A 15,241-nucleotide genomic window follows, 5' to 3' on the forward strand; every position below is an offset into this window, starting at 1 on the left:
CTTTTTTCACTAAAAGAAACACTTGTAATATTATTACATTGTACTAATTCATTACAATTAATTATCGGTAACATCTAATAACTCTTTTTGAAATTAAAGATAGTCCATTTTTCAATAAATAGAAAAAAATTTGTAATTTCTTTGGTTTATTCTTTTATTTGTGATTCTTCATGGGACTCTTTCTTTTTTAATATGTGTTATTAAAATTTAACTCTTTGTATGAGCTATCTAACCCCTTTTATGAAAAAAAATAAATATATAAATCTAAAACCATTTGAATTAAATGATATAATTAGGAAAGACATAGAGAATGAATTTGATGTATGAAATAACTAAAAATATATATTTCGTCAATACGTCAGCATAAAAATATTTATATATCACGAAGAATTCGTCAAGTATTTTTTATAAGGGAATTTTTCAAAGGAAAAGAAGAAATCAAAAAAAAAGAAGATGAAAGATATTTTGTTTTAGAAATGGTTGTATTTTTGTTGTAATAAAAATATTTGAAAAAGAAATAAGAACTGAAAATTTTAAAGATATGAAAATTATTAGTTATATTCAACAATACAAAGGACTTTTATTATTAATATTTTTTGTATGTTTATTTCTTATTATGGGGACAGGAAGTACTATTATTTCAAAGACAGCGTATGCAGCTGAATCTAAAAATAAAGATGGAAATTTTGAATTATTTGAACGTCCAATGTTTTTTAATTTTCTAATGTTCTTTGGAATGTTTTTAGCACTTCTTATTTATTACTTTACAGAATTAATTAAATTTTGTATAAATTGTTATAAAAAAAGAAATAAACAAATATTTAGTGATAATGAAGAACAAAGCCTTGCTCCAAATGAAATTAATAACGAAACACCAAAAACATTTGGTGAAATTGAAGAACAACCAAAAAGATTAACACTTAAACAATATTTATTTGTTTTCTTACCATCAATTTGTGATTTCCTTGGAACATATATGATGAATTTTGGATTATTGTATATTCCATCAAGTGTGTACCAAATGATGAGAGGAAGTACTATTATTTTTGCTATGTTATTAGCAATTTTTTGGAGAAAACAAAAACAATACTTATTTCATTTTACTGGTGTAGGATTAATTATTGTTGCTTTAATTCTTGTAGGATGTTCTATGTTTATTCCAAATGGGTCATCTCAAAATGACGATTCTTCTAATTCAAATGATATTAAAGAACATTCAGAATGGTATTATATTTTAATTGGTATTTCTTTAATTATTCTTGCTCAATTTTTACATGCACTTCAAACAATTTTAGAAGAAATTTTATTACATGATGTTAAAGCACCAGTAGCTTTTATTGTTGGGTTAAGAGGATTTTATGGATGTTTGTGTTGTGTTATTGTATTAACCCTTTATTATTTTATGCCATTTTTACCAGCGTCTATTAGAGAAAATATTGTAGATACATTTTATATGATTTATAATTCTTCTTTAATTTTGTCTTTATGTATTGCTTATATTATCGTTATTTTATTCTTTAATTTTGCTGGTACAGCAGTTATTCAATATTCAAACGCAATGATAAGAAATATTTTAGAACCAATGAGAATGATTTCTGTTTGGATTGTTTCAGTTTTTATTCATTATGTAATAAGTTCATCATACGGAGAATCTGTTGGATGGAGTACTATTGTTCAAGTAATTGGATTTATACTTTTAGTAATTGGATTCTTATTATACACTAAAGTTATTAAACTCCCTTGTTTATTTAATTATCATGAACAACAAGAAAGTCTCTTTGTTGAACTTCAAAATGAACCTAAACAAGATGACTCTCTTCAAGTACCTCAACCATTAGAACATACTGAAGAACTAACTCAAGAAATTCCTAGAGAAATATCAACAGAAAAAGAAGAACTAACTCAACAAAATCAAGTAATAACTGATGACTAATAATTCATTATTTATATCAATGAATTCTTTTAATTTAATAAGAATAATAACTTATAAAAATATAATAGTAAAATATAGAATTTATTCATAGAAAAAAGAAAACTGAAAAATAAAACAAAAAAGAATCAAAAGTAACCCTATAATGGAAGAATGCAAACCAACTGATATCCTTGCTGGTGCTGATAGTGAATATTATTGGGAAAGTTATTCACATCCAGGAATTCATGACGAAATGTTAAAAGATAGACATCGTACATTATCATATAAAAGAGCATTAGTACCTTCAGTTGTTAAAGATAAAATAGTATTAGATGTTGGTTGTGGAACTGGTATTCTTTCTATGTTTGCTGCACGTAATGGAGCAAAACATGTCTATGCAGTTGAAATGAGTTCAGTAAGAAAACAAGCAGCGGAAATTATTAAATTAAATGGATATGAAAATGTTATTACATTAATTCAAGGTAAAATGGAAGAAGTTGAAATTCCAGAAAAAGTTGATATCATTGTTAGTGAGTGGATGGGATATAATTTAATGTTTGAGTCTATGTTAGCTAGTGTTATTTATGCTCGTGATAAATATTTAAAAGATGATGGAATTATTCTTCCAGATACAGCAAGTATTTATATTGCAGGAATTAGTGATGAAGAATTATTACAAGAAAAAGAAAGATTTTGGTCAAACGTATATGGATTTGATTTTTCATGTATTCTTTCTGACGTTACAGTAGATCCATTAGTTGATTATTGTGATAGTAGATATCTTTGTACTGCACCAATTAAAATGATTACTTTTGATCTTAGACATATGTCAGTTAATCAAATGGATTTCACTGTTCCTTTTGAATTTGTTATTAATAGAGATGTTCCTCTTTCTGGTATTTGTTTGTATTTCGATTGTACTTTCTTAAAGAAGTCATATCTTACTACTAAACCTGACACTAATACTCACTGGAAACAAACTTGTTTTTATTTCGATCTCCCCTTTGATAATGCTGGTTCTGGTGATATTATAAAAGGTGTGTATCATTGTAAGCCAGCTGCTTCTCATCCTCGTCATTTAGATATAGAATTAAAATGTTCTTGTGAAGCAAAACAATGGACTAATGACCAAGTTTATCATATGAATTGATTGAAATCTTATTATCAAACCTTAAAATTTCTTTATTAAGACTTCTATTCGTTTTCGTTTTTTTTTGTTTCTGATTATCTACTCTATTAATTGATTATGTGTGTCATAAATGATTATACTTAGAAGATAAATAAAAACTTATTCTATTCAATTAAAACAGAAAATCAAAAATATTAGGTAATAAAAATTATTGAATGAATAATTTCTCAATGAAGAGGAAAAAGAGTTCTGATTGGATTAAAAACAAAAAAATAGAAAGACAATTTTTTCTTAGAAGAAAGAAAAAGAAGTTTATGCCCATTTCTGGAGTTAACAGGAAAAGGTGAGTGAATATAATCTGAACTTGGAAATCATATTGTTACTTCACTATGATAAAACAACTTGATAACATTAAACGACTCTCAAAAATGAAAGCATTCTATCGTATGATTTATGATATTTGTGTTGTTACATTCATCGTTGTTATAACTTCTGAACACATGATTTCTCATGACTACACTTTTAGTAGAATGTGTAGATTTTGGACAATGTGGAGTTGTTGGGGATGTGCTTTCTATTTCTTTGTTGCTTTTTGTAAACAAATGACATTGTTATTATTTAATTTTGAAGTTGAACGTACTAAAAAAAATAAAAAAAGAAATATAGTTATGGAAGTATTAGTTGATTCAACTCAACAAACAGCATTAGTGTTGTGTCTTTGTGTTAGTATTATGTTTTGGATTTTATATTTCAAATCACCAAGTGCTGTTTTTAGAGTGTCTGAAGATTGGCAACCTTCATTAATGGAACAACTATTTGTAACTCATTTTGAACATTCATTCCCATTATTATTTTTATTAGTAGATTGTTTTGTTTTCAATCAAGGAAATAAAAGAGTTCATGACAATTACAAATATTCTCGTTTTGTTCCATTAGTTGCTTTCTTGTGTTATGCTTCATTAGCTCTTCATGATTTCTTTAGATTTGCTATTCGACCTTATCCATTCATGGACAAATGGGGTATCATGCCTCTTTTGGCTACTTTAGTTGTTGTTGTAAGCATTTTAGATTATCTTCTTAATCCTATTGCTTATTGTTTTCGTGTCAAATTTAGATTAAGATGAACTAAATTATTTTTTACTTTATTTTTTAAAACATTGTTTTTATAATTTTAAATTTATTAAGTCTTATATATTTTTAGAATAGATAACTGTTTTTATTATGGTTTTGGTATTGATTCTTTCCTATTCTTTCATTCATTAAAATAGACAAACACAATAGTATAGATAAAAGAAATCAGGAAATCTTATTAATTGATTATCTTGTTTTAACTCTTCATGCTCTTCTTTTTATTAATTTCGTTGGCTTTATCAATATCTTATACTTGGACAGGAGCCAGTAGTAATTTATTTGAATCAATCTCAAATTGGAGTCCTAATGGTATTCCTAATCTTAATGATAATGCTATTATATGTCCAAAATTTGAAACCATTATTTCTTTAACTTCGTCTAATCAAGCAAGTTTAATTATTGGAGGAGTATCTTGTAATAAAGTAACTCTTGAACTTGTTGATTCTTTTAGTTCTGGTGGAAGTTACACTGTCAGTAATAATGGAGTTCTTTCTATTCAAGTTAAATCAATATCATTACTTTCCCTAACTGCTTCAATTAATGGCATAATCAAATCTACAGTGGTAACTACATTAACTTCTCCTTCAATCACAATAAATTCTGGGTGTCAAATGATTGGTGATATTAGCGTTATTTCTACTGGATCAGTAATAACAGGTGGTGCAATTTCAGTGTCGTCTCTGATTTCTCCTTCAATCATTATTTCCAGTCCCATAGCATCCACAATTGCAACTTCATTTGGAATAACAAATATTAAAGGGTCTGGAACTATTATTGGAGATGTTGTTCTAAATGGGAGTGGGACATTGTCTTCAATGATAACTGTTCAAGGAAAAGTTACTGGAACAAACCTCAATTTAGTTTCTTTTTTTAAGAAGGTTAATGGTATTGATATTTCTAATTCAAAGATAATATCTAATTCAACAATTTCATCTGTTGATTCATCTATTACTTCTAGTACACTTGATTCATTCATTTTTGATTCCATTCAACGAATGATAATTAAAGGTACAGTTACCTTAAACACAATAGAAGGAAACCTTGTTAATTTCATTTTAGGAGAGTCAGACACTCTCATCTTATCTAATCCAACAGGAACACTTAACACTCAAGGTGGTCAAGTAGCAATATCATCTGGTTCTATTATTTCAACAATTGATTCTGAACTAACTATTTCTGAAACAACTTTGATTATTGGCACTATCAAGAAATCATTTTCATGTACCTCTTCTGCTAAAATAGTTGGGAGTACTATTACGTTCTTGACTTTGTCTGAATACTTATGTCCTACTGATGGTTCAATTCTAACCTTTGAAGGAGATGTTATGGTTGGTCATGGGATATTCGTTTCATCTACATTTATTGGTAAAAAAAGATTAGAATATATCCACACAAGTTTGTCAACTTCAGTTACGATAGAAAATGATATTCTCACTATTGGATCAATTGCTGGGAGTATTGAATTAAATGGTGATGTTCTTCAATTGTTTCATACTCTAACAGCAGCCTCTTTAAAACAAAAATCAGGGACATTAACAGTTAATGCCAACTCCAATTCTCTTGCTCTTTCAACTCTAATACTCACAAAGGCGATCCTCAATAATGCAACACTATCTGAGGCTACAATTGATATGAGTTTTGGACAATCTCTTAAGGCTATTGGGTCAGTATTTTCTTCTGTTACTTTTCTAAGTAATAATCCAATGGTTGAACTTATTGATTCGAGTGTTAGTGGGTGTGATTGGCACTTTAGAGTTAATTTATATGGCACATGTAGTTTAGAACAATGCAATATAAAAGAGGTTTTCTGTGATGGGAAAATCTCAATGAATTTTATGAACAGCGATAAGTTAATAAATAAACAAGGTTCTTTTATTTCGTTCTCAGCTTCGAACTCTCTATGTATTGAAAACTATGGTTCTATTGAAAGTCTAACCACCTCTATTTCTAAGCTTATCAATTTTGAAACTGGAACTTTTTCAACGAACTCAGGTTCATTAAGAATATTGTTTATTAATTATGGAATTTTGAGTATTACAAAAGGGATTGGAACTATTATAGCATCAACAGGATCTCAAAATTTTGGAAACATTGATGGACTTGGAAAGCTTCGAGTTAATTCAATTGAATTTACTAATGGTGGTAATCTTCAAGTAAGTTCGGAGTTTTTTGGTTCTGTAATTAACCTATATCAAAACGCTACATTCCTTTCAGGTTCTGTGCTGTTTGATGGATGTTCCATCGTAATTAAAGATTTGGCACCGTTCATTGAAACAGTAAAGTATATTAACTCAGTTGAATGTCCTCAAGCTATTGTGACAAAAAATACGATAATAGAGAAAGCTGATTGTATTAATAAAATTGTTAAGATTCAATGCTATCATGTCGAGATAACTTCATCAAATCTTGGAACAAATGAATTGTCATTTGATGGGATTACTGGGTTTATTACAGCATCAGTAATATCGACACTACGTATCACAAATACTAAAATGGAATTTTCATCAAATACAATTAATGAACTATACGTAACAACAAGCACAATCTCTTCTGTGTTAACAACGAGATATGCTAAAGTAATTCAATCTACGATAAAAGAACTAGAATGTGTCAAAGGAGATTTCTTTAACTCTACAATCATAAGTTTAGTTATTTCTCAAGAAGCAACAATAACAAATCTTTGTTTAACTTCAGCAACACCATATCTATATTCAACAATTATCTCAATTACGTCAAAAAGTATAATACATTTTATTGGTTCATTTAAATTTGGTTCATTTACTCTTGGATCTTCAGATGACTCGATGAAAGTTACGTTTGACAGTATCTCAATACCATCAATACTCAATGGAACAACAGTTGTATCAACAGATTTAAAACTTGTTGATTGTTATAATACAGTTCATTTATTTGACATTGAAGCAAATACATTAACAAATTACGGAACAGTATTTATTGATTCTACTTCACAAACCAATATAATAACGCTAATACTAAAATCAGGATCATCGCTTCAATCATCTAAACAGATGATAGTAAATTCAATAAGTATAGAAGAAGATGTAGAAACTGATATTGACCAATTGAGTGTATCAAAATCTTTAGATCCTCAAAGTGATATCCATTTAGTTACTTTAATTCTTATTGAAAGTTGTGTAATAGTATCATCAGACAAAGTTATTTATGTTGATAATATTGTTAGTAGAGTAACAACTAGTATCAAAGCAAATGTTGTAGTTGGAAAACAATGTGCTGAATTAAAATTTTCAACAGGACTGAACGAATTAAATACAACGACAAGTTTTTCAGGGAATTGTATTGATTCTTATATTTTTAGATTAAACAACTTTGGAGTATATGAATATTTACCAACAATTAACTTATTAAAAAACTTTAATACAACTAAGATTAATGGAAATTGTCCTACTCTTATTACAAATTATAACACTTTAGTTCTTATTGATGCTAATATAACTAATTTTTATGGAATTACTTGTTATGATGGCTCTATAATTCAAGGAAATGGTGAAATATCTGTGCTTAGTGTTGCTCAATCAGAAGATATTACTTCTCCTAGAAGTAAAATTGAACTTGATGGACAACTTACAATAAAAACATTACAAAATAGTCCTCTTGATGTTATTGCTAAAATTGAAGAATCAGGAAATGATATTCTTATTGCAAACATTCTTATTAATGAATTAATGAACTTTCAAGTAATTATTGGTAGTTTTGTTCCATTAGAACCAAAGAAATATGTTATCTTTCAACATCAAGAATCTACCTCTCTTTTAATGAATGTCACTCTAAAAGATATCCCAAAAGCTTCTCCATGGAGATATGGAACTACTTTGACAACATTATTTGTTGAGTATCTTGGTTGTGAAGTAATTTATAACCCAGAATCAAAATTATGTGAAGAATGTCAAGGTGGTCAGATGTTTAACCCAGAAACTAGAAAATGTGAGGGATGTGACTCAGGAATGGTTTTAAAAAATCAACAATGTGTTGCTTGTCCGGCTGGTTATTTTCAATCAAAAAATGAATGTATTGAATGTCAATTAGGTACTTATTCAACTGAAAAGAGTACAACTTGTTCTAAATGTCCATTTGGTTATACTCCAAATGAGAAACAAACTGATTGTATTTTTTGTCCAGTTGGAACACACTTTATTGATGAACCTTATTTTAGGGGGTGTTATCCTTGTGATCCAGGAACTTATCGTGATGAACGATTAATAGAAAGCTTTAATTGTTCTAAGTGTCCTGCCGGTTCTGCGTCAGCCGTAAGAAATACAATCCAATGTCAATTATGTGATAAAGGACATTACCAAGACAAAGAAGGAGAGTATTTGTGTAAGAAGTGTAGTGATGGAACATATTCAGATGGTGTTGGTGCTACAAACTGTAAACTTTGTCCAAATGGATTCTTCCCATATCCAGATGGTAGTAGATGTTTCACTTGTCAACCTGGAATGGAACTTACAGTGAGTGGATGTAAAGATTGTCAACCTGGGTATTATAAAAATACAACAGGGAAATCATGTTTTCCATGTCCAGAAGGAACCTTTCAAAAATATCCTGGAAAAACTGAATGTAAAAGATGTGAGACTGAGTACGGGAAATATGTAAACGAAAATAGAACAACCTGTTCTTTTAAAAAAGAACAACCTGATATAATACCTATGATAATTATATATACTCTAATTCCCATAATAATTCTGTTGGGATGTGGAATTATATTTTTTTTGTCTTGTTGGGTTGACAAAAAAGAAAATAAGAAGAAATTTAAAGTAGTAGCTAAGATGGATGGAAAAAAATAATTGAGTTTCATTCTGTAAGATCAAATATAGTATTTGAAGGTAATCTTTTTCTTAAGTTAGAATAGAGTTATATTAAAAATAATAATAAAGAAAGAGAAGATTAAAGAACATTATAAAAAAAATAAATACATGACAACACTAAATGAATAAAAATAAAAGAAATAAACAAACACAACAAGTTATATTATCATACCCTTATCTTTTCTTATACTTATTTTTTATTCTTAAAACAAACATAAAATTTGATTAATTTTGTTATATATATCATTTTACTAAAAATAAATGAATTAATGTTATTTAAATAAAAAATTAATGCCAACTGTTGCCAAACAATGAACAATCATTCTGATTTCATTCACACGTCAAGAACTCTTTTAAAAAATAGATGTCGAAGGAGATTAATGAACGATATAAACGACTTGAAAATTTAGGAGAAGGGACGTATGGAGTTGTTTCGAAAGCATTGGATAAAAAACTGAATCGATATGTTGCCATCAAAAAAATTAAAATGGATGTTACAAATGAAGGCATTTCATGTTCTTCATTAAGAGAAATATCAGCGTTGAGTGATTTAAAACATGAAAATATAGTAAAGTTTGTTAAATTAATTAGTTGAATAAGAGAATAAGTTAATTGATTAAAATGGTAGTTTGTTAGAGATTTATAATAATGGGAGGAGTCTTTATCTTGTGTTTGAATTTTGTGATAGTGACCTTCAAAAATTTATAAAGAACTTTGAAGGAGATATTCCTTTAACAACTATTAAGAATATTCTTCAACAATTAATCAAAGCTCTTTCATATTGTCATTCTCATAGAACATATCATAGAGATATTAAGCCTGGAAATGTTTTTATGAACAATGATGGAACCATTAAGTTAGGAGATTTTGGTCTTTCAAGAGTATTTCGTTCTGAATCAAAACATTTTACACCAGAAGTTATTTCTTTATGGTATAGAGCACCAGAAATTTTATTAAAAATGCCATCTTATACATCAGCAGTAGATATGTGGAGTGTTGGAACAATTTTAGGTGAATTAATTCTTAAAAGGCCATTGTTTTGTGGAAAATCTGAACAAGAACAGATAACTCAAATATTTGATTTATTAGGTGTTCCGAATGAAAGAAATTGGCCAGGAGTTAATAAGTATTATCATTTTACACATGATCCTGACGCACCAGTTCCAATTGATTTTAATTCTCACTTTTCTCGAATTGGAAAAGAAGGAACTTCATTATTAAAATCTCTTCTTATGTATAATCCTGATGATAGAATGTCAGCTGAAAAAGCTTTGGCACATCCATTCTTTAATTGTTAAAAAAAAAGTATTGTTTTATTTTAATTTAATGATAAAAAGTAATTTTGTTTTTTTTTTACTAATTTTCAAAAAACAAAAATAAATTTGAATACATAAAAATAAATTAGATGTTCTTTATTTAGGACAAAGATGTTCTAAAGTTTCAACAACAGCATTAATTGTATATCGATCTTTTGGATTTTGTTTCCAACAATTTTCTATTAAAGAAAATTCTTCATCTGTTATAGAACTAACTTTTGGTAATCTATCACCATTCATTATGAAAGAAGCAATATTCCAAGGATATTTAAATTTATCATTTGGATAAGGATCATTCCAACTTAATAACTGATACATTGTAATAGCAAATGCAAAGATATCAGCTGGAAAATTATAATGGTCTTTATTTAATATTTCAGGAGCCATAAAAGCAGGAGTTCCAATACCTTTAGTAAAAGTAATATTTTTAAGTAACGAATTAACATTTCTAGATGAACCAAAATCAGTTAATTTGGCATTAACAGAAATATCATTATCAAGAGATAATATTAAAATATTATCAGGTTTAATATCTCTATGTAAAATATTATTTCGATGAAGATATTGAATTCCTTTAGAAGCATCTAAAAATATTTTTAACTTAATTTTACAATTTAATTCTTTATTTTCTTTCTTAAAATTTTTCATAACATTATTTAATGAACCATATTCTGCATATTCTGTTACCATACAAATTTTTCCTGGTATCATTACAGCACCATAAAAATGAATAATATATTCACTTCTAAATTTATCTAACATTGATACTTCATAACTAAATTCTTCTATTTGTTCTTCTTCAGTTTTACAATTAATTTGTTTCATTTTCTTAATTGCCACTTTATTTCCTCTAAATTTTCCTAAATACACAATACCAAATGATCCTTCTCCTATCTTTTTTATTTCAATTAATTCATCTGGATCAAATTTACTACTTATTTCTGTAATAAACTCTATTCCAATTCGTTCACTATTTGAATTACCTCCATTTAAATATGATGAACTTACTTGAAAATAATCATTAATTGTACATGAACAATGTGGTATTAAAATAGCTTCAAATTCACATGCCTCTCCATTTTTTAATATAATTTCTGATGGACTAATTTTAAATTCATATTTTTCTTTCTTTTCAATTGCATTTAAAAATATTTTTATTGTTTTTTTTGTTAAATTTCCAATACAAAATAATTCTCTTGATTCAGTTTCAACAGGTAAAGGTTGTTTTTCACATCCAAATGTTAATTTATTAATATTCATAACAAGACGACTTTTTGATACATGTTTAAAGTTTATATTAGAATATTTTATTTGAAATTTAGTATAGTTATGATTTTCTTCATATTCCATTTTTTTGAGATAAACCCTTTTTACTATTAATTGAATTAATGCTGTTCCTATAATAACACAACTTTTAATTATTATAGATATAATAATTATTACTACAATAAAATTCCACCACACTGGAACTAAATCACATTTTTGTCCATTTTCATTAGGTTGAAACCAATATTCACATGATGTACATTTAGATCCTTCTGATCCTAAACAATGTTTAATCTGTTCAAAATAAATACATTCTTTTTCAATTAATATAAAATCTTTTTCACATCCTATACAATACCCATAATTCATATCACATTCTGAACATTTATTAGTTTTAGAACTACAAGTAGAACATCTTTTTCCGTTAATATAATATCCTTGTTCACATTCTAAACATCCTTGTTCTCCATATTCAATACAATTATTTAAATTTATTTGACGTTCACACTGATATGTTTCATTAACAAAAAAATCTGTTATACATGTTGAACATATATTTTTTTGATAACAAATATCACAATTTGGTGAACAAGGAATACATTTTGATGATTGAATAAAATATCCATCATTACATTTTATACACACAGAACCAATAAATCTTTTACAATTTGCTACATAATCTTTTGATGATACACAATGGTCATTCTCTATCAAAAATCCATCATTACATTCATAACAATAATCTTGTCTAGATGTACATTTTTTACATTTATAATCACATTCTAAACATTGATATGATGAAATATAATAATTGTCTTTACATGTTAAACATTTTCCTTCTGATAATATTTCACAATGATTAGTTGTTGAATTAAATAATTTACATTTAATTTTATATCCTTTAAAATCATCAAATTCTTGTTCTAATACATATCCAGAATCACATGAAACACAATTACCATCATTTGTACATTTAGTACAATGATCAGAACATTCAATACATTCAGTATAATTAAGGTATTCAGATTCTTGACAATTTAAACATCTTGAATTATTTGCATTACATGTTGTTGGTTGTGGAATACATTCACCAGCATTATTTAGTATATACCCTTCTTGACAATTGTAACACATTTCATTTGTACAAATGGTACAATGTTTAACAGAACAACTAATACAATTATTATTTAATAAATAAAATTGATCAGGACAAGAAATAATATGTGAATTTGTTATTGTCCCGTTAACAAATTTACATTCATTTTCATATAAAAAATACCCTTTTGTAACATCACACACTGAACATGTTGTAGCTGTTTTACATTTCAAACACCCTGTAATTTCACATGATTGACATTCACCATTAATAGGAAAACTTTTTTCTGGGCATTCATAACAAACTCCATTTGAATAATAATCACATGTAGTAACAAGAGAACATTCATTTTTATTTACAGCATAATTTTCATCACAAACAAAACAATTTGTTTCATTACAATATTTACAATGTTTATCATAACATGGAGAACACATTCCTAAAGAAGAAGAGTAATAGTAATAATCATCACAAAAATCACACCGTTGGTCTATTGATGATACTGCTCTACAATGTTCAATTTCAATAGATTCTATACACTTCCCATTTTGATCTTCTCCTAATTTACATTTAATACATTCAATTTTATTACTTGATACATAAACAATAAAACATATATCTTCTATAGAAGATGTGATTGAAGTTCTTGTTGAATAAGAAATTCCATATCCAGTTAGAGCATAAATCATATTTGAATGAGAAACACTTAATTGAATTGTTGAATCAGAAGGATTAAAAACAATATTATTTAATGATCCTTCTATCTGTACATTTGCATTTGTTTTAAGTATAAATTCTTTATTACTTACTATTAACTTTGTTGTTTTTAAAATATCAATTTCATTTGGATATTCCTCATCAGATAATTGATATGAAGATGAATAAATAATAGCAGTACAATAAACATCAGAAGATCCATGACATGGACATGAATAAAGTGGAGTTATTGATGGATCCCCATATTCACATTTCTTATTATATAATTGTAATGTCTTACACCCAATGAAATTATCTAACTTATTTAAAACAATTAACTGTTGATCACATGAATATAAAGATGGTTCTACTCCTATAATTTTTCTTGAATTTGCTTCAAGAAAAAGAATATTAGAACATGATATACACTGAGGAATAGTTTTAATTAATAACTCATTTGATGTTGGTTCAAGAGAAAGTAATGGAAGACCAATACTCTTAAATGTTATTGATTCAATAGAAATAGAACTAACATTTTTCTTTATAATCATTTGATTTGTTAATACAATATAATCCAATCGAATAGTTCCACTTTGAATAGTACATGTTAAAGCATTTAAAGAGAAGAAATTATCTGTTATTAATTCAAGAAATTCAATTCTTTCTGCTTTAATTTGAACATTAACACCTGTAGTTATTTTTTCTATAATAACAGGTCTTTTAAAAGTAACAAATGAGTTATCTTGAATAACTAAAACAATATTTGAAGAGAAACTATTTTCAAAAACAATATTACAGTTAGATAATATTTCATAATTTAAAGATTGAATATTTCCAACAAGACTACAATCTTTTTGAATAATTATTTTGTCTGATATCAAAGGATCGGTTCCAAGAACTGTTACATCTCCATTAAGATATATTGTATTACAAAACAATTTACCATAAATTGTAGTTTTTCCATTTAATGTACAAATATTAGATTTTATTGTTCCTTTTAAATAAGAAACAGGTGATGTTGTAATACTATTCCAATAACTTCCATCAATAGAACTGTATGTTGTTTCTTGAGAAGTAAGAACAAGGTTTAAGTTATTCGTTTCATAAAGAGAACTTTCAAAACAATCGTCTTGAATAAATGAAGTTGTGTATTGACAAGTGCAGCCAATTGAAGAAAGATATCCAAAACGAGTTCTATTTCCATTTTCACAGATTTTTTCTACTCCTTGATGAAAGGTATCTGTTCCAACAAATACAATCTTTCCTTCTTGACTTGTAAAATTAGCTTGGTCATATGAAATATCTGTAAACCAATGAATAGCATTCGTTTGTGGAAATAAAACTGATTTAAAATGAATTTTTCCAATTACATATAAACGTGTTGTTGGTAGTTCAGTTGATTCAGTTAAATACAATTTAGTATTTTTTGCTATTTGAATAATAGTAAGACCAAACCTTGGTTCAAATATTATTCCCTTCCAAAGAAGAGATACATCTTCTCGAAATGATATCGTGACTTGGTGTTGAAGAATAGTTAAATAAAAAAGAGAACTGTTATATAAACAATCTGGATAATTCATTATAAACTCATGAAAATTAACTGACGAACTATCAGAATGAATAAAACAAGAACAGTCTTGTTTCAGTGTTAAAGTTGAATCATGTTGAACAAATCGATTAAATGAACTAATAGAACAAATTGATGTAATTATATTATTCTCAGGTCCAATGATTGTGTCAATAGAAATACCACTAAAAACATATTTTATTGTATCTACTTCATTTAATATAGTTACACTCTGAATATTATTATTTCCTTCTAAATAAATATATGGTCGGTCTTCACTCTGA

At 27.1% G+C, this 15,241-nt stretch overlaps 7 protein-coding genes across 7 annotated transcripts in view, besides 12 other annotated features; 5 read left to right on the forward strand and 2 right to left on the reverse strand.

Moving 5' to 3' along the window:
- Window positions 1-74, reverse strand: part of EDI_007780 (uncharacterized protein) — a gene marked incomplete at both ends in the record, with an annotated part of 615 nt that extends 541 nt beyond the window's left edge. The window contains one exon of the mRNA XM_001733269.1: window positions 1-74. This exon is cut by the window's left edge and continues 541 nt beyond it. Coding sequence (XP_001733321.1) covers window positions 1-74 — 74 coding nt within the window.
- Window positions 75-243: 169 nt separating this feature from the next.
- Window positions 244-264: a sequence feature (AT_rich).
- Window positions 265-541: 277 nt separating this feature from the next.
- Window positions 542-1,933, forward strand: EDI_007790 (uncharacterized protein; the record flags this gene model as incomplete). Its single annotated transcript, XM_001735936.1, has 1 exon — window positions 542-1,933. One exon carries the CDS (start codon window positions 542-544, stop codon window positions 1,931-1,933), a length of 1,392 nt encoding a protein of 463 aa, XP_001735988.1.
- Window positions 771-824: a sequence feature (AT_rich).
- Window positions 1,931-2,019: a sequence feature (AT_rich).
- A 56-nt stretch (window positions 2,020-2,075) lies between these two features.
- On the forward strand, window positions 2,076-3,062 carry EDI_007800 (protein arginine N-methyltransferase 1, putative; the record flags this gene model as incomplete). The annotated part of the gene is made up of 1 exon (XM_001735937.1): window positions 2,076-3,062. The coding sequence occupies one exon, from the start codon at window positions 2,076-2,078 to the stop codon at window positions 3,060-3,062; it is 987 nt and encodes a 328-aa protein (XP_001735989.1).
- Window positions 3,063-3,430: 368 nt separating this feature from the next.
- On the forward strand, window positions 3,431-4,165 carry EDI_007810 (uncharacterized protein; the record flags this gene model as incomplete). Its single annotated transcript, XM_001735938.1, has 1 exon — window positions 3,431-4,165. The coding sequence occupies one exon, from the start codon at window positions 3,431-3,433 to the stop codon at window positions 4,163-4,165; it is 735 nt and encodes a 244-aa protein (XP_001735990.1).
- Window positions 4,166-4,167: 2 nt separating this feature from the next.
- Window positions 4,168-4,241: a sequence feature (AT_rich).
- A 137-nt stretch (window positions 4,242-4,378) lies between these two features.
- Window positions 4,379-8,995, forward strand: EDI_007820 (uncharacterized protein; the record flags this gene model as incomplete). The annotated part of the gene is made up of 1 exon (XM_001735939.1): window positions 4,379-8,995. One exon carries the CDS (start codon window positions 4,379-4,381, stop codon window positions 8,993-8,995), a length of 4,617 nt encoding a protein of 1,538 aa, XP_001735991.1.
- A 73-nt stretch (window positions 8,996-9,068) lies between these two features.
- Window positions 9,069-9,173: a microsatellite.
- Window positions 9,174-9,206: 33 nt separating this feature from the next.
- Window positions 9,207-9,309: a sequence feature (AT_rich).
- Window positions 9,310-9,380: 71 nt separating this feature from the next.
- On the forward strand, window positions 9,381-10,314 carry EDI_007830 (cell division protein kinase, putative; the record flags this gene model as incomplete). The annotated part of the gene is made up of 2 exons (XM_001735940.1): window positions 9,381-9,589; window positions 9,645-10,314. 2 exons carry the CDS (start codon window positions 9,381-9,383, stop codon window positions 10,312-10,314), a joined length of 879 nt encoding a protein of 292 aa, XP_001735992.1.
- Window positions 10,303-10,420: a sequence feature (AT_rich).
- An 8-nt stretch (window positions 10,421-10,428) lies between these two features.
- Window positions 10,429-14,970, reverse strand: EDI_007840 (protein serine/threonine kinase, putative; the record flags this gene model as incomplete). The annotated part of the gene is made up of 1 exon (XM_001735941.1): window positions 10,429-14,970. One exon carries the CDS (start codon window positions 14,968-14,970, stop codon window positions 10,429-10,431), a length of 4,542 nt encoding a protein of 1,513 aa, XP_001735993.1.
- Window positions 10,918-10,993: a sequence feature (AT_rich).
- Window positions 11,473-11,509: a sequence feature (AT_rich).
- Window positions 11,745-11,774: a sequence feature (AT_rich).
- Window positions 12,468-12,496: a sequence feature (AT_rich).
- Window positions 12,777-12,800: a sequence feature (AT_rich).
- Window positions 14,971-15,241: the final 271 nt, after the last annotated feature.

This window comes from Entamoeba dispar, genomic scaffold (assembly GCF_000209125.1).
Source record: "Entamoeba dispar SAW760 scf_1105229459559 genomic scaffold, whole genome shotgun sequence".
Taxonomy (NCBI): Eukaryota; Evosea; order Mastigamoebida; family Endamoebidae; genus Entamoeba; species Entamoeba dispar.